Below are 23,592 nucleotides of genomic sequence, written 5' to 3' on the forward strand. Positions count from 1 at the left end.
TGACATTCATTCGTTTGATGAGCTTCATACAGATATATTTCCATCCCGCTCTTCAAAGTCCCCAAGTCAGGAAAGGTGTCCAGCCATGCCGTTCTCAGCAAAAGCATTCTCTTGCCTCTGTGGCACGTCAGATAAGCTGAGCTAACCCTTATCACTCTCCCACTGCTTCTGAGAGCTATTTTGATACGACCCCATTTGCAGTAAAGTGACTCCAGCTGAGAATTTAGGTTCAGACAGAGAGCGGGAATTGGGGGGGGGGTTCCCACAAGACTTTCTGCTAATTATATATACCCTTCTGCTATGCGGTCTCTGTTGTCACATCCTCTCTACAAAGGGAATTGCATTAATTAACTGCTCTTATCACTCTTAACTGGAGGGAAGTTTTTCAACTTCTTTATCTAATCTGACACGCCATCCTTTTTATTTTGTAATTCTGAGTTTGCCCGTGGACAGACTAAACACTCTTCCATCCCTCTTGTAATATTTCTGCTAAATATAAAAACCATTGCCCCTTCCATTTTTTAAAAATTAGATAAAGCATACCAGATCACTTTAGACTTCTACCACATAAAAAATATATCTTCTAAAACGTTTGTCACCTTGGCAGTTCTATTCTTTGGCATGGGTGAGAGACCATGTAGCCTTCCAAATGTTGTTTGGCTGCCCGTTCCAGCCGCCATGGTCAGTGGTCAGGGATGATGGGAGTTGTAGTCCTGTAACAAATGAAAGGCCATAAGTTCTCCACCCCTGTTCTACTACAATGCTGTCCAAATGAGACTTTACTAGGCTTTTTAGAACATTGCAAATAATATTACCCAAGTCTTGGAAACTATGTTGCTAATTCTCTGGTTCAACTTCCAACTCCTTTTGATATTACAGTACTTGCAGATTTAATACACACTACGCCCTAGCTCAGAATAACTTGAGCTATACTAAAGGTAAAGGGACCCCTGACCATTAAGTCCAGTCGCGGACGACTCTGGGGTTGCGGCACTCATCTCGCTTTACTGGCCCAGGGAGCCGGCATACAGCTTCCGGGTCATGTGGCCAGCATGACTAAGCCGCTTCTGGCAAACCAGAGCAGCACACAGAAACGCTGTTTACCTTCCCACCAGAGCGGTACCTATTTATCTACTTGCACTTTGACATGCGTTCGAACTGCTAGGTTGGCAGGAGCAGGGACTGAGCAATGAGAGCTTACCCTGTCACAGGGATTCAAACAGTTGACCTTCTGATCAGCAAGCCCTAGGCTCTGTGGTTTAGACCCCAACCTAAAACTGTTTAGAAGATTGCTGAAATTGAAATAGATTTCAATTCGCTTTTTCTCATTGATCTATTTGCCCTTTATTTCAGTGCAAGGGTTAAGCATATACTGGGGTTTTGTTGGGTTACAGTTTGCAAAGAAAAGCAACTAAAAAGTGTGATATAATGAACAATGTTGATAATAATAATAATAATCAAATCTCTTGAGTAGCATTAAAAAGGAAATATTAAACAATCCCCCAGAGTGAAATTACAAAAAGTGTAATGTTTTTATATTCTTTTGTAAAGTGCCACACTGAGTCTTTTAGCACAACAGGCCATTTTTAAAAAATGCAAATAGTATATATGTATGTGTGTGTGTGTGTGTGTGTGTGTGTGTGTGTGTGTATGTATATATGTGTATATATATATATATATGTGTATATATATGTATATATATATATATATATATATATATATATATATATATATATGAAACCAGGTGGGTAATGAGGAATGACTCAGCAGGAATTTGCTGTTCCCCAATTACAATTACTTTTGATCTCTTTTAATGAATCCTTTGCAAGGCAAAGTTTAAAAGATAGTCCCTTTTATATCCCAGTTAGAATTTGTTAGCCTTCACACTTGTATTTGAATGCAAAACGTTTAAGATTTAGTGTTCACATAGAAGTTAAAGTATAGAAAAATGCTATAATGTTTCTGCTACCTCTTGTGGATGACATCTGCCTGGCCATACGGGAATCCAGGGGTTGGGGGCAAAGATTCAGACTGATAAAACTGCAAACAGTTGTTAGATTTCCTACCCCTACTTCCCCCTCATTCCTCTTCACTTGGTTTTCTCTTCCTCTTGGTTCAGTCTTCATACTGCCATAGTTTGTGGTAGTGAGGAGCTCTCAGATCCATTGCTCCAGCTTAGGCTGGTAACCAGCTATGCCTCTACTTGGGTGTGGAAAGCAAGTCTTTGGTGGTCTTGTGTTCCAGTAAACTCACAAATTACTACAATGCATTTTACATGGAACCGCCTTTGGAACAGTTCAGAAACTGCAGCTGTGGCAGAATACTGTGGTCAGAAGGCTAAGAGGAATGAGGCAGTCTGAGCGTCTACCTGCACTGGCTTCTGATCTCTTGTTTCCTCCATGTTACCAGCAGCTCTGCATGGCGATAAGATCTTTGCTGTTCATCTGCTGTCACTAGATGAGTCATAGAATTTAGGAAACAATCTGGCAGGCAGAAACCTAGAAGCTTAAATGGATTTCAGGAATCTGTAAATCTACATTTAAGCTCTATCAGTAAACACAAATGTGATCAGTGTTTTAAAGATCAGCACGCTTAATAAGGTAAGGGCAGACTGACCTGGCTTCTATAGTGTTTGCCATTGTGGTTGTTCTGGCATCTTGATGTAGACAGTATTTTCTTTCCAATTTGTCATCATTAGTCTTAATTTGCATCTGTCTTAATTTCCCCCTTGCATTAGGCTTGCATGCTAAGGGAACATAGTTCAAAGTAGCCTTCTGGAATCTCATCCAGTTTTGAACATTCACCAAAAAATATAGTGATTACCATTAATGTTTAGTGGAGACTGAGTCTCTTGGAAAAAGAAGAAGTGTGGTTTGGAGTGTAGTAACTGTTAAAATAGATTTTGCCAGTGATTAACCTTTTCTGTATTGACATACTTAACTGTCCTTTTCATCAGCCTCAGGTGCTGATGACTGTTTGATATGATTTCTGCTTCTTGTCGTTAAAATAAGAAGTATTGGTCATCTATAGCAAGAGGGTACAGTTGATAATGTTAAAAACTAGTAGCCTCGTACCCAGTGTTGCTTGGGAATTCTAAGAAACCAAAAAATAAGCACAGTTTTTAAATCACTGGTTAAAGATCAAGCAGTTTTGAAAGGTTCAGCCTGCCCTCTCGATTAAAAATGGTGTCCATTTGTACCCAAACATAGAGGAAAACTTTTCTGATCTCAGGAATCATCATTCAAAATGCCCTTTTATAGACAAATTATTTTGCCCTCTTCAGGCATTACAGAACCCTGACTACGTAGGAGGTGCAGAACTTTTAAGTAGGGGTGAGAGTAATCTGCTCTTGTGTTCTTATGATGTAGATTGCATAGGCATGTACTATTCTAATTCGGCCTGTAGCTTTTTGGATAATGTTGTGAATGGCCGTAAAGACCCACGACACACTGGTCACATCCACACCATATATTTAAAGCTTATGACTTGGCCCCAAGAATCCTGGGAACTGTAGTTTGTTGATGCTGCTGGGAATTACAGCTCTGTGATGGGTGAACTACAGATCCTAGGATTCTTTGGGGGAAGCCATGTGCTTTAAATGTATAGTGTGGATGGGGGGTGGGAGGTGTTTAACATGGACAAAAAGGAAATGAAATCATCACTCTTGGGAGGAGTCCTCAACTTTCACTTTGCTAACTGAAATGGGTTTTAGTGAACAGCTCAAAATCTGAAAACAGGTACTGGTAATGACATATGAACGGGTATAATACGTTCTGACAGAAAACTGATTTAAAGCTGCACTGTTGAGCCTTGTGTTATTTTGGCAAAGGTCTGTTGCTTATTTATTAGAATCTATGGACACTTGGAATTTAAGCATGCTGTCATAGAGCGCTGATCTAATAAGCAGAGGGAGCTTAGCGATCCAAACCCAACGCAAACTCATTTAAGACTGAATTATATTGTCTGCGGGAAATCTCCTGATGTCTTATGATCTGAAATCAAATGACAAATGTAATAAAATGATGAGCCGTTTTCAATACTAACAGACAGCGGAGCAACTTTTTCAGCAGTTGTCCATCAACATGGCTCAGTTGCTAGAGCATGAGGCTCTTGATCTCAGGGTCGTGGGTTTGAGCCCCACACTGGGCAAAATATCCCTGTGTTGCAGGGGGTTGGACTAAGATGACCCTCGTGGTCCCTTCCAACTCCACAGCTCTATGATTCTATGATTTACTAGAACTTTAGCACGGTTGATTTTTGAGACAGGTCACCAGGGACATATGAATGATGAGGGCTTAAACAGATGTCTCACGTGACAGCTCTTTGCAGCTTACCTGTGATTTGTAGCCTGGTCTACATACACAGTAGAATGAAGTGAGATTCCTGGCATAGTAGAATAGTCTGACTGTGGGGGATTGCCTTTTTTTGTTTGTTATTGCTCTCCCATATAACAAGCTTCATCCAGTTAAAAACTATCATAACAAGGGAAAAGGTTCTGTCCCAGCTCATTTCCTGCTTTATTAGTTTTCTGATTGTTGAGTGTCTTGTTAGAGTAATGGAGCATTCTTTTTCTTAAAAAAGTGATTCTCCATCCATAAATTGAAATGAATACAATCCATTCTACCACCTAAAAACTTTTCCACTGCATTTCCACCTCACTTTGCTGCATGTGCAGGCAAGTCCCAAGTCCCATTGGAACACAGGAGATCCTTGTAACATTTATAGACTTAAGTGGATTTGCAGTGAACCAGTGCATCTTGTCATGTTGTTTTTCAGCATACTAGATGCGTAGAGAGTGCTGGATTGGCTCTGTGCCAAGCAAAATTCATTCAGGATTCTGCTTTTCCTACTCTTGATTCCTATAAATTTACCACCTTGACATTTCTTCACATACCTAGAGCCACATAATAACATTATACTGCATCCATTGTCGGAAGGCATCTAGGACAGGGCTGGCCCAAGACATTTTGGCACTTTTGGCGCGCCACAAAATGGTACCTCCCTTCCTTCTAGGGAAGAAAGGTGAGTGAGGATCTACATCAGTAACAAGGGAGGGATAAATATCTACTTTGGGATTTGCTGCCCCTGTGGATCCTGCCACCTGAGGCTGCTGAGTGGGCCACCCCTGATCTAGGAGCACTACTAAGCTATACTGCCAAGCCCAACTTGAAATCCTGGCTCTGCTCACATCACTCCCTTTTGCTGAAGAGCAATGGTGCAGCAGCTGCTACATCTCACCCTAAATGCTTATATGTAATTCAGCAACTCACAGGGTTTATATACGATGTACAGGGTAAGTCCTTTAAAAGAGGATACAGAGTACGCATGTTCCACGGGGTCTCTTTTAAAAGACTCGCCCTGTATAATTGCAGCATATCTTCATTGAAACTTCCTTGTTCCTCTGGGCTGTTAGAAGAAGACATCTTCTGCTGAAATATAGGTGGGTCAGTGGGTGAGTGAGTCATAGCAGCAGCAGCAGGCTCTGACACTCAGAAGACTAGAAGTGGATTACCACTGTATTCTGCTCTGGTCAGACCTCACCTGGAGTACTGTGTCCAGTTCTGGGCACCACAGTTCAAGAAGGATACTGAAAAGCTGGAACGTGTCCAGAGGAGGACAACCAAAATGGTCAAAGGCCTGGAAACGATGCCTTATGAGGAACGGCTTAGGGAGCTGGGCATGTTTAGCCTGGAGAAGAGAAGGTTAAGGATATGATAGCCATGTTCAAATATATAAAAAGATGTCATATAGAGGAGGGACAAAGGTTGTTTTCTGCTGCTCCAGAGAAGCAGACACGGAGCAATGGATTCAAACTACAAGAAATAAGATTCCACCTAAGCATTAGGAAGAATTTCCAGACAGTAAGAGCTGTTTGACAATGGAATTTGCTGCCAAGGAGTGTGGTGGACTCTCCTTCTTTGGAGATCTTTAAGCAGAGGCTTGACAGCCATCTGTCAGGAATGCTTTGGTGGTGTTTCCTGCTTGGCAGGAGGGTTGGACTGGATGGCCCTTTTGGTCTCTTCCAACTCTATGATTCTATGGGTTCCTTTAGCTATTGATCTTGAGCAGGCTTCCTCAACCTCAGCCCTCCAGTTGTTTTTGGCCTACAACTCCCATGATCCCTAGCTAGCAGGACCAGTGGTCAGGGATGATGGGAATTGTAGTTTCAAAACATCTGGAGGGCCGAGTCTGAGGAAGCCTGATCTTGAGGGCTGCTGCTACAGTCACTTGGAGGCTTCTGACGGAGAGAAGCTAATTAATTAAAATGAAATTCCCTTTAAACCACTTCAGCATGAATGAAAAATTCCATAAATATTTGCAAGTGAAGACTGATGTTTACCTTGTCCTGAACACTATTTCTTTCAACACAGTTCATCTTGATGTATTGCTAAGTCTGAACTCTTCATTCTAATATTTTCTAATATATTTTCAAATTGATGAGACGCGACTCTAAGCGCTAGCCAGATGCATCCTTCTTGCCCTGTCTAATAGCTTTCCCAAACCTATTACACATCAAGAGACTAAGCTTCTCAGAAAGCCATAAATAACTCAGGAGATGGATGCAGAATTTAAATCAGAAAACAAACTGCAATCGCTGCATGTGACCAAGAGTATGGAAATACAGAAGACATGAAGGAAATGTGGTGCTACATAAATGTGGGCAACATAATGACATTAAGTGCCCTAAAAGCTCACAGTATTTGGACACACACTGGACCGTATGACTGGAAAAGACCTTCACATTGAGCTCTGATCAGCAATAAATACATCAGCCTCCAACAAATCACACCATGAAATCTAAACAACTCTGTATCACAAGCAGAGTGCTTATCTTCCTAAAGGACATTTGGATTAGGTCCTGAATAACATAAGTAAATTAAGCCATAAACAAAGAACCCCAGGATTAGAAGTCATTCAGATTTTAGGAAAATTTTCTTCTTTTTCCACCCATTTTTTAAAAAAACCTGACTTGGCTAAGATTATAATGCAGCTGCAGGCCAGCTGGCAGAAATTTAATAGGATCTTCTTTAAGAGACTCTGTAGACCCAACTCTACAGAGAGACCCAGTCTGGTATACTGGTTAAGGTGTTCAGCTAGTAGAGATCTAGTAGAGATCTGGATTCAAATCCCCATTTGGCCTCACTGCATGACGGCTTAGTATACCTCAGCCCAATCCACTTCACTGTGTTGTTCTGACAACCTGCTTCAGGAGATGCAGAGGAAATGCTTTTGAATAAGCAGTACAACCCAACTCCACAGAGAAAGCCAGTGTTGTTAAAATGTTGGGCTGGGAATATAGAGATCTGGGTTCAAATTCAGTCTCACTGCAGCCCACCTCACCAGGTTGTTGTGAGGGCCAAGGGCAGTAGCCCATCTATGCCACTCTGTGCCCATTGGCAGAACAATGAGATGAAATAGAAATAACAGTAACTTACATGCTGTAACTCTCAGACAAGCTGGACTCCTCCAGATAACTCCCTCTTTCTCTATTTCCACTGTTTCATTCAACTCTGCTCTCATGGCTGCATTCAACTATTGTTGCAAAAGGCTTTATCCATTCGGAAAAAGTAACAATGGGGCTTCAGTAGCTAGCTTTTCTTTTGCAATGTTGTTTTATCAAGAGCAAAGGACAAGTTGGCAAGGGCATCAAAGTATATCAGAAGTGGCCTTTTTACTGGCGGCACCTGCTCTCACTACCTTTTGCAGTGGTCCTCTTAGCTACTGTTCTTAGAAGGCTACCAAGTGGCGTAATTTTGGATAAAACCTGAGGAAGTCAAGGGCCCAGAGTCCCATAATTTGAGAACCGACCTGTTGTTGATTGCTGAGTCTCAATGCCACTTTTTGGGTGAAAGTGCTCTAACTAGCACAGACGCAGTGCCTGGATGGATGTGTGTGCCTCTTAAAGCATTACCTTTAAGAAAGAGAGATGTGGACATTTTGATAAGATCACCTGCATAGGGTACTTCATATGGTATATATACACTTTACGTTGTTTCTTTTTGACCACTCGCCATATCCCAGCTGGCATCGATTTGGCCTGTCCCGTGGTACTGTTTTCAGAACCAGAAGTTTCATAGTAGCACTAGGTGATGTTGATATATCCCATGCCTTAAATTGCAAAGAGAGATTAAGAGAGAGATGGGGCCTAAATCATTTGAGAGGTGGTTCTCCGCATCTGTGTATGGTGGCCATGTGTCCTTCTTTACAGAGGACAGTCCTCTATATGGAGGGCTGTCTAAGAACAGTCATCTATGCCTTCTAGTTGAAGAGCTGGCTGGTTTAAATATAAAGGAGAGAGAGAGAGCAGGGGCATTAAAACTGACAATCGATATCACCTTGGTGAACATTCTGAGAAGGCATATAGGTTGCCTGGTCTTCCTTGTTATGGTAAGGTGCATTTGTGTTTAAATGATAGCCATTCTTTATCAACTTGCTTCTATACATATAAACCAACATACGTAAATTGTATACCAATTTGTGCCCTCTTTTCGTCCTCTTTTGCTTCTCCCCCCTCCCTTTTGGTGATGTGTAAGTGGCCACCCTAATCTGCGCTCAATAGGTCCATGGAACAAACAAACACATTTTTAGATATTTGCATGTCTCCTTAGACCTGAATTTTCTCTTGTAATGATTTTTGGAGCAGCTGGCTGTCAGTCAAATAAAAGAAACTAAAGTTATCTACCAAAAGGCACTGTCAAGTTCACAGAGGCTGTTTATTGGCAATTTTTAGAGACGGATATGTTTTGGTTTGATAAAGTCCCATCACGACTGAAGAGCAGTATGTACAGAGCTCTGTGTGTCTGTCAGTCACCGCAATGCTCAACAGGCTATGATCAATAAGAACAGAAAGAGGGTGTCTTGAACACCAGCTGAGAGACTCATTCCAGTTTACAAAGGACAGGTCATAGAACATATTGACCCATGCTTTAGGAAAACAGTCTGGGGAAGATTTAGGGACCTTACATTTTCATAAGGAACATGCAGATATTTGCTTTCTTCTTACAGGCAATTCTTTTGTCTCAGTGCTTAATTTGTGAAAAGTAGGTTTCCATGGCTCATATCAGCTTGGAAGTTTCAGGCTGAGAATGCACAACCAGACTTATTCCAAAATGTATAGAGCCTTGATTATTGATGCACTTTTCTCCCTACTCAGTTTCCCCTACTTCATATTTTAAACAGGAATCCTGAGATCTCGTGAGAGTTTCCTTTTGATAACTAGTCCATTTCTCCAATACAGACATGCGTAACTTTGGAAATCAATTCTAGCTTTTAGAAACAGAGCACCAAGAGGAAGGATCAGGAAAGGCAGGTTAATGTGACCTTTGAATGATCCAGCTAGCATCTCTCCAGTACTTTAGCTGGCCTCTAGGTCTACTTATTTGTTAGCTCTGCAGAACTTCAGAGTGAAGGGGGAAAATTCTAATGTGTGAGTTGCTGGTAGTAGCTTTTGGAATTTTGGCTCGTTGTACGTGATGCCTGGTGATTTAGGAGGTCCATGCCCTCAATATATCTGATTTATTTGTAGCTCACAGTCCGCAGAAGTTGTTGGAAGATTCCAATAAACATCAGGCATGGAAAATCCTTTTGGATCTTAGCACCAATACTTTTGTTTGTTTGCTTACCTGTGGCATTCATATGGTTGTCTGTCTACAGTTTAATGCTTTTCTGTTTGTCTGACAGGTAAGCTGCAAAGTGCTTCAGTTTTTTCACCAATACATGATGGGCTGTAACTACTTCTGGATGCTTTGTGAAGGCATTTATCTTCATACTCTCATTGTGGTGGCAGTATTTGCTGAAGAGCAGCGTCTGCACTGGTATTACCTCTTGGGCTGGGGTATGTGTCATTTCCCCTCCTTCCTGTTCTTTAATTTCTTCTGTTCTTCTTTCTTCTGGTTTCCAGGGGCTGGAAGTGTGAGGGCCCCTAGACCAGCTGGTGACAGCCTTGCAGAGGGAGCAAGGTTTTTTTTTTGTTTTTTTCTGTTAAGTATTAGGCAGTGCTCCTGATGAATCATAAAACTTATTACCGATATTCTACTTTGAAAAATATTTGATTTAAGAGAAGACATAAGACACTTACAAATTTACTGGTACAAAAGCCCCAGCCCCCCCCCCCCCAAAATTGGAAGTTAACACCTGGGCTTAAAATTCTGTGTGCTTTAAGCAGGCACACTACAGTTTGAAAGATGGTGCTTGCATAAAATCACTATTTAAATAATAATAATAATAATAATAATAATAATAATAATAATAATAATATTTTACAGTATATTTGCAAATATATAAATACACACACACCTACAGATAAACATATAGAAAAGGGAAGGGAAATGTTGGTATGAAAGTATGGTTCTGATAAAGCCAGTTCTTGTGTATTGCTTATTGCAGTGTTCCTGGCAGTGATTATAGTTCAACAATACATTGCCTTTTATTGCACCAACAAATAAATCCCATTTCTCAATAAAGCAGTTGCTAACTTATCTTCTTTTCCTTACTCCAGAAGGATTTTCTTCTTGCAATCTGCATACTTTATAACCGTGATCACTCATTGTGCAGAACCAGTAAAATAATCTCTCCTGGTTTGAAGCACGAGGAGCAATGATTCCCTTGTCCTTTTTAAATGACCCCTGCATGCTATTCCCAGAGCTGGTGCCTACGATGGGTTGTGGTGGGAACAGTTGTGTACAAGGAATGCCTTTGCATTAGATGAATTGCTTGTTAGACAGATTGTCAGAAGAATAATCTCCTAGAGGCTACCACAGCTCCCAGCTATAGTAACTCCCTCCCGTAGCATGTTATGCCCCACATGAACCAACTGGAATCAGCTTAGCAAAATGGCCTCTCATGTTAGAGCAAATGGACTGTGCATCTCAGTAAGTGGGTCAAATTGCATAGTATGCCCAAAATATTTATTTTGACATTGGGTCCGATATATTTGACTGAAAACCTTGAGACAATAGCTGGCTTAATCTTGTATTTGGTGCATTGTGGTAATGTGCCCACCTTGCATGAATTTTAACATGAATCAATATCCATGAGAATGCTAATCAGGAGATGACTAAATGAACTATCTGAATTTTATTAAGGAGAGCTGTTAAAAATGCAAAGCCAATTCCTGCCATACTTCCATGGCAGACAAACCCTTTCCTGTTTTGCCTTTGTCATACCGTACTGACAGCTTTGCACATTACAATTTCACTTCAGTAGATGTAAAACCACTCAGGTGGAGCAAGGAAGCAAGAGTTATCAGTGTTATCTGAGGCTGAAATTAGAACTGCTTGCAAGAAGAATGATCTTGTTTTTATTCAAGCAATCTGAATACAGATTGTTTCCATAAAACCTTCGAACATCGCTCCAATATCATCAACAGTAATGACATATCACAAATATTAACATACCAGAATGCTGATGTTTGGGTAAGTTTTGAAATCATTTGCAAGCCTTCACCCAAAATCCACATAACTCAACTACGTATTGGTTTTTTATCGAAAGCACAATCTAGTTTTGAAATGTTTATACTCTTAGAATTTTGAAGTGTCAGGCATAGCTCTAGTGGCTTTAGCCCAAACGTAGCAGAGTTTTCCTGCACAGCGCAGAAGCTAGTTGAGGTGGAAATGACTAGTCGGCTAGACGCAGAATAACTATTTACAGGATTTATTAAAAGAAAATAAAACCAGCAGAGTTTCTGCATACAAAGCAAAGCAAAATAAATCCTCTCTGTCTCTCTCTCCAACCATACGTAGCACTCCTACTCCTAACACCCAACAAGAAACAACTATGCTAGCATTCCTAGATAACAGAGTTCAGTGCTGGTCATTAACCAATCAGAGAGCTGTTGCCAGGCCAGACAGACCTTGGCTTTCTGCCAAGAGTAAATTGACACTGCCTTGAGTTAATTGTGTGAAGCAAGAATCTGTAAGTTTCCCATGAGAACTAATATTCAGAAACCGAACATATACGCTAACAAAAACGAAGAGTAAAAAAGTTACTCTGACTGTGGTTTTTTGAAATGTGAAATTAGACTCCAGTCCTTTATATGCTTACGTAGGAGTAAGTCCAACAGATCTCAGAGTAGACGTGTATAAAATTGCACTCTCAGAATCATTTTCTGTCTTTATCCTCAAATCAGCCTAGTTACTATTGCCAATTCCAATGAATTTTTCAGTTACCAAAAAGAGAGCAGGGCTCATTGCTTAAACCTGGAAAATACGAGAAGACATAGACTCAGCTAAGAAGTAATGCCAAACCATGGTTTAGCGTTATGTGGACAAGCACGTAGCAGCCTTGGATTCACACGCTCCCATCTCCTCCTCCTTTACAAATGACAGGAGGTGATTTAAAGCTTTGGCCTTCAATTTTTAAGTAACCAGAGTTTCTTGAGTCATGCAAACCCAGGGACGGTGGTTTGTTCTGACTTGAACCAAGCAAGACCAAGCCAACTTTATTCATGTAAATAAAAGCAAAAGAACCCTGTTGAATCAAACCAAAGGTCGAACTACTCCAATCAGGCCTTTAGTGCAACAGCAATCTCCTCACTCCTACTCCCCAGTGGCTGCTTTTCAGAGGTAGAGCACCCTCAGAACTGAAGCCATCATGACTAGTAGCCACTGATAGTCCTGTCCTCCATGATATGTCTAATCTCCTTTTAAAGCCATCTCAGTTGCTGGTTGTCATCATCACTACATCTTGCAGTAGCAAATTCCATAGTCCTCTTTGTGCTCTGTGATTAATGGGGGGGAACCTTAACAGCAACACTTTCTTCATGAGACTAAAGTCCTATGAAGCACATGTATACTTGCGGCATTAGTCATTTGCCATGGAAACCATTTGAGGCAGGGAGCATGCTTTCAAAGCGTAGAAGACATTGCCAATCTACCGTATTGGCCTGAATTATAAGCTGCACCTGAATATAAGCCACACCTTTAAAATTGGAGGGTGAAGAAGAAAAAGAAAAAAATACCCAAATATAAGCCACTCCATTCCTTGCTGCTCCTGGCTGCGTACGGGGAGAGGGGGAGCTGTGCTGTGTTGCCGGCGGCCTTTCCCTTTCCTTGCTCTTTCCCTTCCCAGCCTTGGGGGAGAGGACGGGGGACTATGCATGGGGTGGGCACTGCCTTGCCACGCTCCTGGCATTTGCCCCACGCTCCTGGCTACATACCTTAAGGTTGCGAATATAAGCCACACTTTTCATGGTCGGAATTTGAGGGGGAAGTGAGGCTTATATTCAGTGTCTATACGGTATTTAGAGGCATACGGCTCTGAACACTATTATAGAAAAGAATAGCTCTTAAAATGAGTGGCAGCAGTTCGCTTTAAAATGGCAGTGTTTTATTTTTAAAAAACCAGATGGAAATCAATAACAAAAAGAAAGCATTCCATGCTCCACTACACCTCACCCCCAAATGTTAGTATAATCAATATCCATAAGCAGTCCCTCAAACTGAATTCCATGACATTTATTTATTTTTAGTTATTTCAGCATTTTGGGAGGCTTACCTCAACCAGAGCAATGATTTGAGTGCAAAAACTCTTCATTCCTTCAGATACCCCGAGCCTGTACTTAATTTGACAGGGGAAAGTTTGTATGGGTGGTATTAAAAGAAAAATGCTTTGGAAAAATAACTCTATGTATGTGCTTGTCAGCCTTAACTCCATGGCTTGCCTCAGTCAGCAGCACTAACATCTCTCACACGGACAAGGCATATTCATTACAAGACTCGCTTGTAAAGGTTCTTTTGTACAGCAGGAGTAAGAAATGTATTTGCAGTCAGTGGTCAAGTCACCCTGACTGCATGTACAACATACATTTAAAGCACAAACAATGCTGGGAACTATAGTGTGCTGGGAATTGTAGCATGGTGTGGAGTAAACCACGTTTTCCAGGATTCTTTGGGGGAAGTCTCTTGCTGTGCTTCTCTCCTTTAGTAAGAACCAACAGGAAAGCTGCAGGTTCCTCACACTTTAAGGCCTTCATATGTAGTAGCTGTCTTGTGGAAACATACTTTATCACATAGCTGCTGCACTTTACACAGAGAGATAGGCTTGTTATTCTCTAATTCACATTTCTTTATGATTTTCAAAAGGTTTTTTTCAGCCCAACATAGATTGCATTACAAAAACTGAAATGTGATGCATATAATTATCCATTCTAGGGTTTCCTTTAGTGCCGGCATCAATTCATGCTGTGGCAAGAACCAAATACTTCAACGATAAGTAAGTATCATGTTTGTTCTTTATAGTTTACTTAGCATTTCTTTATAAAAAACAAAGCAAGTTTGCTCTTTTAGTAAATGTTTTTTTCTCTCCTCCCAGCTGCTGGATTAGTGTTGACACTCACCTGTTGTATGTTGTTCATGGGCCTGTGATGGCAGCTTTATTGGTGAGAAAATCATTTGCTATTGCATTAAGAGCACTGTATTATTATTTTTCCTATTTATTATTATTATTATTATTATTATTATTATTATTATTATTATTATTACCACCGTATTGGCCCAGATATAAGCTGCACCCGCAAATAAGTTGCACCTTTAAAATTTGGTAGCCCCTTCCTTCCTTTGGCCCCGCACCCCGGGCTGCTTCCGGGGAGGGGGGGGGAGCCAAGCTGCTTTGCCGGCGGCGTAAAGTCACGAATATAAACTGCACTTTAACTTTTGCACGGTCGGAAATTGGAAAAAAAGTGCGGCACATATTTGGGCAAATACAGTATCTAAATCCAAGTAAACAGAACTCAGAGTGGACCCACTGAAATTAATAGGCCTAAATGAGCCATGACCATTAATTTCAGTTGGCCTGCTCTGAATCAGACTAACATTGGATACAACCCGTTATTTTTCCTTGTTTTTATTTTATTAATGATATTATTAATGATTACAGTTAAGACTTAGTATTTTATTCCCCTTTTCTGCATGGCGCCCAACGCTGCTAATAGCAATAATTTAAGATTATTTTAAAATAATAACAGTAATGTAACACTATTTCTGAGCAAACCTGGTGCACACAGGTGCACTGCAATCCTACGTGTGCTTACCTGGAAGTAAGTGCATAGGATTGCATTCTGAGGCTATAAGCCTGCACACACTTAGCTGAGAGTAAGCCCCCATTGAAAACAGTGGGGGGCTACCCTATGATATGTGCAGTTGTTTTCATGGGGGGGTGTCTTTCAAGACCTTCAAAAAAACATGTAGAAGTCAGGCATGTGCAGACTCGTTCCCACCACTGCTCACTTAGTTAAATGTCTGGGTAGGGCCAGGTTGGACGCCTGTCTGAAATCCTGGAGAGCCACAGCTAGTCATTGTAAAGCAGGGATAGCCAACATGTTGTGCTCCAGATACTGGACTACAGCTCCCATCATTCCTGGCCGTTGCCTCTGCTGGCAGGGGCTGATGGGAGTTGTAGTGCAACAACACCTTGGCTGCCCGTGGTGTGGAGCTAGTTTTGAGCTAGGTTTTCTAATATAAGGCCACTTCCTGTGTTCCTAATGCAATCCATGCAAAGATGGAAACGGAACAGTATAAAGAAACGGTTTTTGTGGCAAGCCTCAATTCTCTGTGGTGTGGTGTAGTGGTTAAGAGCGGTAGACTCATAATCTGGGGAACCGGGTTCGCGTCTCCGCTCCTCCACATGCAGCTGCTGGGTGACCTTGGGCTAGTCACACTTCTCTGAAGTCTCTCAGCCCCACCCACCTCACAGAGTGTTTGTTATGGGAGAGGAAGGGAAAGGAGAATGTTAGCCGCTTTGAGACTCCTTAGGGTAGTGATAAAGCGGGATATCAAATCCAAACTCTTCTTCTTCTCTGCACGATGTCTTGAGCATAATATGAGCAAGTGTTTCCTTTCCTCCCTTTCTGTATAATCATGCTGTGTCTCTTCTTCTCTTCACACTACCACCTTTCTCGTGCCTCCTTGGCTGAATTTACACGCCTTTCTCAGCTTTTTCTTGTGTGTTCTTCCTTCACCTCCTTTTATTATCCTTGCAGCTTGACACATCTTTGTCTTTTTGTTAATTGGCCCCGTGTGATCTTTTGAAGGAGCTGACTCATTATTTTGGGATATTTGTAGTTCATGGTTGACTCCAGATAGCTGGAAAGCACAGGTGGGGGCAGGGAGCTTCTCAGTATGCCAGACATGGTTTCAGCAACATGATTGTATTGATTATGTGGTTATATATCTGTATATCTATAGCATTAGGCCAACATATTTTAGCCCAGTGGTTTTTGGTCCTTTCAAATGATGCAAAAGTCATCTCAGAGAACTATTCAGGAGGCAGGGAGGACTTCAGGAACTTCCAGCTGGGAGAGGGTCTCTTACCTTTTAAGAGGAAATTGTTATTTCCTCCCCCACCCCCCTTTTTTTCTAACTAGAAGAGGGAGAAAGGTTTGTTGCTGCATCAAGTAGCATATTGGCTGCCCTCAGGAACCCAGAAGCTTTCCTTTTGAAATTTGGCATATAAGGCCCTGTGTGAACAACTCTATTTAATGTGTTTGTATGCCACTTTTCATCACTTAAAGAAATTTAACATAAGAATAAATAAACCACATATTTAAAAATCACATGACAAAATAGAAATAATATTATGTCAGTAACAGAACACTGACATAAAACCAGCACTATAATACAAGGCAGGCTCAGGTTTCAAAGCCATCTAACCCAAGTCTCCAAAAGTGATAGAAAATAAATAAAATGTTTGTTTGTTTGTTTTTTAAAAAATGTGCCCAAAGTGTCTCACAACAGCATACCAAATGAACAATAATAAATATAACAGTTCAGACAACATACTCCCTAAAAATAACCAGACTGAGTTGTACTCAGTGTGGTGCTAAGACTGAGGTTCCATCATTGAAAAGATTTCTCCTTGAGCAACGCAATCTTCTCCCCCATCTCTTCCCTCAACACACCCACTAAATCTGTTCCGAAGATGATTTGGGGGTGGTGTGGGGCACGCAGGAGCGAGGAAATCCCCTTGCGCTAGCGCTAAGAAGTGTGCTAACGCAAAGCATTAGTAAGTTGAATACTGCCCAAAGTCAATAAATAGAGAAAAGAAATCTATACATTATTATTTAAAAGAATACAAAAAGCTAACCTAATTCAACAGCTTGGAACTGAAAAAGAGAAAGAATGGCGTCCAACACAGAAATAAAATGGTGGTATACAAAATTGGGGGGGCGGGTGTTGCACTATTCCCATAGGACCTTCCACAAAAGCTCACCACCCGAGCAAAAGGTAGGAATGGCTGGCCTTAATATGGATTGTAGCCACTACCACCAAGCAAAGCTCTTGAGCTGGCTACCTCGAATCCTTAAGCTGTTCCGTGCCTGTGCATTATTTCCTGCCTAGATTTTGATAGCAACTGTTTCTAATAGGATTGCAACTGGCAAGATTGGCCAAGTATATAGGAGGCTGCCGTATACCAAGTCAGACCATCTAGCTCAGCACTGTCTACACCAACTGGCAGGAGCTCTCCAGAGTTTCAAGCAGGGAGTCTCTCCTGCCAAGGATTGAACCTGGGACCTTCTACATGCAAAGCACCTTCCCCACAGCTTTATATACATAACCTGTGTAAGATCGGGATGTTGACACCCCAGAAGATTCAAAACGGGATGACCTGGTATTTAACTTTTGCCTGCAGACATGTGCGTTATAAGAAGAACTACTCCGGCGATGAGGAAGGCGGAAATGGCAACGAAGTAGCCTCAGTCTGTCTTCACAAAGTTAATTTAGCTTTCAGTTGTCTGACAGAGTTTTGATGCCTTTTTTAAAAAATAAAACAATAATATATATGGAGAAATAGTAGGTTGCTTATGGTAGTCAGGCTTCAATGACTCAATCCATTTACCCAGAATGGAAACGACACATGATCGTTTTCCGTGTAACGGTCTGTGAAAGAGAGCTGCTGTGCTTAATGCCATACTAAATTTTATCATCTGGATGGGAATACTTTGCATGCCCTCTGGCCTCTTAAGAACCACAACCAGCTCAAGATTTATAGCAGCAGTCTGATTCCCCCCTCTCCCCTCTGGGATCATAAAGGTCAAGGTTGGCTGATGATATGCAAACCTTTTCCTATTTTTTGAACTCCACCACCACTACCCCCAAGCTTTATGCTTTGGTTACTCTGCAAAGTAAAACCCATCATCTTTTTAAAAAGGAACTCTAATCACTTTCAGAAAAGAAACGAAAGAAAGAAAGAAAACAGGTGTGATGATTGCTGGCTTCAAATCCTCTCCTTTACTATCTGGCTTGCTCATTACAGTGCTGCCTTTCCAAAAATACATTGGCTATGAGCTCAGAAGCCACTGAAGGAGAGATAATGGTACTTGGGCTCAAAGCAGACATGTCTTTTCTTTTCTTAATTGGTGCAGTGTCTGTGTTGCTTCCAGAATCATATGATTTCGACTTAAGCAATCTGAGGAACTGAGCTCACAAAACCAGTTTTGTAGGGAAAGTAACCGTACAGGGCCCTGATTCAGGTTGCGATCCCAATGTGAATGAACCATTTGCTGTAAAACTGCATACTTGGGAACAAATGGGGCAAGGGGATTTTCAGCAGGAAACCAGTACAGAGCCCCTGTCCAGACAAGGAGTGCATTATGGATCAGGGTGGATCTGTGGTCTAAACCACTGAGCCTCTTGGGCTTGCTTGATTGGAAGGTCAGCGATTCAAATCCCTGTGACCGAGTGAGCTCCTATTGCTCTGTCCCAGTTCCTGCCAACCTAGCAGTTCGAAAACATTCCAGTCCAAGTAGATAAATAGGTACTGCTGCGGTGGGAAGGTAAACAGCATTTCCGTGCGCTCTGGTTTCCGTCAAAGTATTCTGTTGCACCAGAAGCTGTTTAGTCATGCTGGCCACATGACCCGGAAAGCTGTCTGTAGACAAACACTGGCTCCTTCGACCTGAAGCGAGATGAGCATCGCAACCCCATAGTCGCCTTTGACTGGACTTAACCGTCCAGGGGTCCTTTACCTTTACCTTATTACTGCTCACGTGCTTTGTCATCAAAATAGACAGTTTAAGCACCCTTTTTAAAAACAAAAACAAACCAATAATTTTGCCTTTATACAGGGGCAGAGACCTTTTTGTCCATCTTGCTCAGTTCTCTCCACACCACTGGTCTTCAGTTGATGGGTTGGGACCCAGTGGATCACAGCCTGATCCAAGGTGGGTCACAGCAGGAGCACTACCACCAGGATATGGTAAAAGGTTAAGAAATGAGTGCTCAGGTGCATATTTGGATTATGAGTGAGTCCTGGAAAAAATTGAAGATGCCTGATCTAACCAACAGTGGGGGGTTTTCACCCAGGATTTCAAACAAGGAGTCTCTCCCAGCCCTACCTGTAGATGCTGAAGATTAAACCTGGGCCTTCTGCATGCGAAGCAGATGCTCTGTCACTGAGCTACAGCCCTTCGCCTGAAAGGCGCTTAGGGACTAAATGTGTAGCTGTTTGAACAGGAATTTTTTGTGCTAGGGGAGCAACCATCCCATGCCAAATAGCAGAGGGTAATATTAGTTGGAACAATTACACCGGAAAGCTTGCGTCTTCCTTCCCAAAACTGTTGTCCTGATTCCCCCCCAATTGCACCCCTCCCCCGCTAATTAATGTTAGAAAATGAAATTACTCAACTGCAAATGACATTTCTAGTGTCACAAGTAGTTTGGCCCTAAGGTAGCAGGGGTTTTTTTAAAAAAAAATAAGCACTAATTACGAGCATTCCTCAGCAACTTAAAGTCTATAAAATTATAATCGCCCCCACAGCACACACACACATGCCTAAGCATTGTTTCAATGCTGAAAGGGGGAAAGGTGTACATTTGTTCTCTGGTTTCTATGTATGTGTTTAAATTTCTGTGATTAAGTGCGGCACTTTTGGCAGAGAGCTAAGCTTCAGAAATACACTTCGGATAACATGGTGTGGAGCAGGGAAAGGAACATTTTTGAACAGTGTTATTTTTTTAAAAAAATACAGGAAAAACAAGAACAATTTATTCCTTCTGAATATTGGAGAGGGTGTAATAGAGGAACAGGCAGCGGGTGGCAAAGCACCTGCCTATACACGGTTTTCTTTTCCAGATGTCTCTATTGCAGCCTTCCTCGGCCTTGTGCTCCCTAGATACTTAGAACTACAATTCCAGTCAACCCAGCCAGATAGTGCACAGGTGTTATGGGATTTGTAGTCCAACGACTTCTGGAAGGCACCGGCATGTGCCTTGCCTCCTTACAGCCTTTGGCCTCATTGACTGGGGACTATGCCTTGCTAAATACGCTCAGTTGTTAGTTCTACGTTACCTGCATTTTCACCTTCATCCAACCAAGGAGGATTCATCCTGAACTAGATGCTCTTCTGCTCCTGTTGGCTATTCCCCAGGGATCAGTCAACAGGGATTAGGGAGCATCCAGTTCAGGGATGCAGATAATATCTTACAGGCCATAAACTCACTCTGGTCCTGAGAATACAATTTGCCGACTCCTAAAATATGTGACCTAGGAAATTGGACCATTGGTCCATGTTATTTTCCCTTGCCCCCAGCTCTAGTATTATTATTTATTTTAAAAAAGTTCCGCAGGGTCAGCTTCATGAATGGATCCATTTAATTTTACATATCAGTGATATGAGTTATGCACTGTTTTCATGTAATCCAATTTCCATTGATCTCATTTCAAAATGTCTATGAAAACAAAATATATGTGTCCCTGATATTTTAATGTTTTACAAGTTCTGGGTTTTTTTGTAAATAAAATAAATCTAAAATGATGGTTGATTAATAAAGCATTTGTTCTTTCAGGTCAATTTTTTCTTTTTGCTTAACATTGTGCGAGTTCTAGTAACCAAGCTAAGAGACACTCATCGCGCCGAGTCCAACATGTACATGAAAGCTGTCAGAGCCACTTTGATCCTTGTGCCCTTATTAGGAATTCAGTTTGTCATTATTCCATGGAGGCCAGAAAACAAGCTTGCGGGCGAAGTATATGATTACATCATGCATATATTAATGCATTACCAGGTATGGGTTTGGTAACACTATGGTTTTCATGTTGTGGTTGTTATTTTTTTAGTTAGGTATGTAAAGATGGGGGAGAAATTTGTTCAGATACCTACCCAATTTGCACTTGCTTGAACCAACATGTGAACTGAATCACAAGCATCCCTTTTCAATGTGTACGTCTCTGAATTTTGTGGTACAGTTCACCAGCCAAGTAATGCACACCAAGTATTAAGTCAAAGTACACACAAAAATACCTATCTTAGTGAAAACAACATACAAAAAACCCATTGAATTAAGGGAAATTGCTTGTAAAAATGCAGATATAGTGGTACCTCGACTTACGAATGCCTCGACCTCTGATGGTTTTGACCTCCGAAGTCTGCTAACCTGGAAGTATTTTTGCCACGCAGAAGCAGCACGCACGGTCTGCGCATGCGCAAAACGAAGGTTTCGACTTCCGAAGAACACCGCGGAACAGATTGCCTTCGTAAGTCGAGGTTCTACTGTAGATAGATAGATGATAGATAGATAGATAGATAGATAGATAGATAGATAGATAGATAGATAGATAGATGAGTGTGTGTGTGTGTGTGAAATTTCATATATTAGGAGAGATGTGCGTGAAAACTTGCTATCCTGATGGTCTCCCGAGTTAACAAAGAAGCTACAAGGGGCTGAAGTAGACACTGCCTGTTGCCAGTTATAAATGTAATAGCGTTTTCTCTGCAGAATAACATCCTCAGCAGGAAAATAACACCATGAAGTATCCCCTACCAGCTTTCCCATACTAGAAGTGGCTCTGAACTATGAGAGCCAATTCATCTCTAGCTCTTTACATCATCTGCCCTCTTTACAAGATTGTCCTTATCACATAGCAGTTTCAGTCAAAGCATTTGATGAGGATCCTGTCTCACTGTTCAGTAAGCTCACAAATGCTTTAGTAGCATGAGCTAGTTTTGTTGCAACAAACGGGGCAAAATTGCCATACGAAGAAAGTGGACAGCTTAAAAATAAGCGGTAAAAACAAAGTGGTCTGATATCCACCTCTCTATACCCAGTTCAAATCCTATAACTCTGCATTAGGAGGTTTGAGGGGTTGTTTTTTCTTAATCTTGACCAGATCTCTACCTCCCTGATGTGTGTGCAGATGGGAACATAATTCTCCTTAGGATTCTGCCCTTCCTGTATTTTGTGATACAAAATTCTTCCTCAAAAAATGGTCCCCATAATGTGGTTTTTGAAAAATGCATATTTCAAAATAAAACACATTTAGAAACACATATACTGAGGTAAAATATGCACTTCATTAAAATTATGTTATAAAATAGAATTTATTTGTGCAGGATTTTTTTAAAAACCATGATTACTGTAGAAACTGAATAGAGTATACAAATGAACAAACATGTGAAATTGACGTGGATTGGAAATAGATTGCTCCATCTATCTGCAGTTACACTCTGGTACTTAATAAGAATAAGCAAAAACAAAGTAAGTGAAGTACTACATTAGTCAGAGACAGGTATTTAATTAGATACCGATATAGAAATGTGGAAGATTGAACTCAAGATTGGAAAAACAAGACACTTGAGAGAAATCAAAATTAGCAGATTCGCCCAACCCTGTTTCTTCATTTAGATTACATTACAGATAAATAATGGTATATATTAATTAAGGCACAGGAAGCTGCCTTTATAACAGGCCAGACTATTTGTCCGTCTAGCCTACTATTGCTTAATTAGAGTTCTTTCTCCTCACCTACTGTCAGAAGCAGCTCATCAGGTGAGTCCGAGCTGCTTATGCTAGCTTCACAGCAGGTGGGTCACTACTGGTTATTGGGAGGGGCAACAGGGAAGTCAGCATGGTGCAAACGCACCAGCAGGAGTGCCAGATTGGCTTTGCAGGTGTTTGTACTGCAGCAAACTCTACACCAGCTCATTCCTCCCCCTTCTAATAGGCAACAGTGATCTACCTGCTGCGGAGCCAGCATAAGCAACTCGGTCTCTCACCTGGCAACCTACCCCTGAGAGCAGGAGATGAGAAAGTTCTGCCTGGCTGGCAAGCCACTTCTGCTTGCTACCTGAGATGCCAGGGATTGATCCTGGAGCTTTCCACATGCAAAGCATATGTACTCTACTACTGAGTACACCCCCAAACTACCTATTCCCAAACAAACATATATTAATGAATTAAATCCTTGTTAATTAGGATTTATTAGCAATTATTGCTATTGACTTAAATAAGTGAAACGCAATACAAGCTGGGCAACAAACTAAGTAATAATGCACAGTCTTTATATGGTGGTTTAGAACGTTCAGAACATTTCATCTACTTAGCCCAAGCCAAATGTAATGATAAACCATAGTTTATCACTGAATGAGCAAGTGCAAACCTTGACGGGAAAGGGATTGCATGTGCTGCCATAATTCCATTATAATGTGGGTGTTAGCGCATGCATGGAAGTTGGGTGCTCACAATCCCACTTCTGCCCTAGGCAGGAGCATAGGAAGGGGGGTGCCCCACCCCGGGTGTCACCTTGACAGGGGTGACAAAATGGCAGGCAGTACTTACCGCAGGGCCTGCAGAACGCCTGAGCCATACATCTCAGGCGCCC

At 41.5% G+C, this 23,592-nt stretch overlaps 1 protein-coding gene across 2 annotated transcripts in view; it reads left to right on the forward strand.

The window, feature by feature from the left end:
* The window catches only part of CALCR (calcitonin receptor), a 148,996-nt gene that overhangs the window by 110,125 nt on the left and 15,279 nt on the right, over window positions 1-23,592 (forward strand). The window contains exons 8-11 of one of the 2 annotated variants that reach the window (XM_035129172.3): window positions 9,682-9,835; window positions 14,151-14,211; window positions 14,311-14,377; window positions 20,781-20,999. In XM_035129172.3, coding sequence (XP_034985063.1) covers window positions 9,682-9,835; window positions 14,151-14,211; window positions 14,311-14,377; window positions 20,781-20,999 — 501 coding nt within the window. The remainder of the gene's footprint in view (window positions 1-9,681; window positions 9,836-14,150; window positions 14,212-14,310; window positions 14,378-20,780; window positions 21,000-23,592) is intronic. The other variant, XM_088654192.1, reaches the window with a different exon arrangement.

Source organism: Zootoca vivipara, chromosome 11 (genome assembly GCF_965207765.1).
Source record: "Zootoca vivipara chromosome 11, rZooViv2.hap1.1, whole genome shotgun sequence".
Classification (NCBI taxonomy): domain Eukaryota; kingdom Metazoa; phylum Chordata; class Lepidosauria; order Squamata; family Lacertidae; genus Zootoca; species Zootoca vivipara.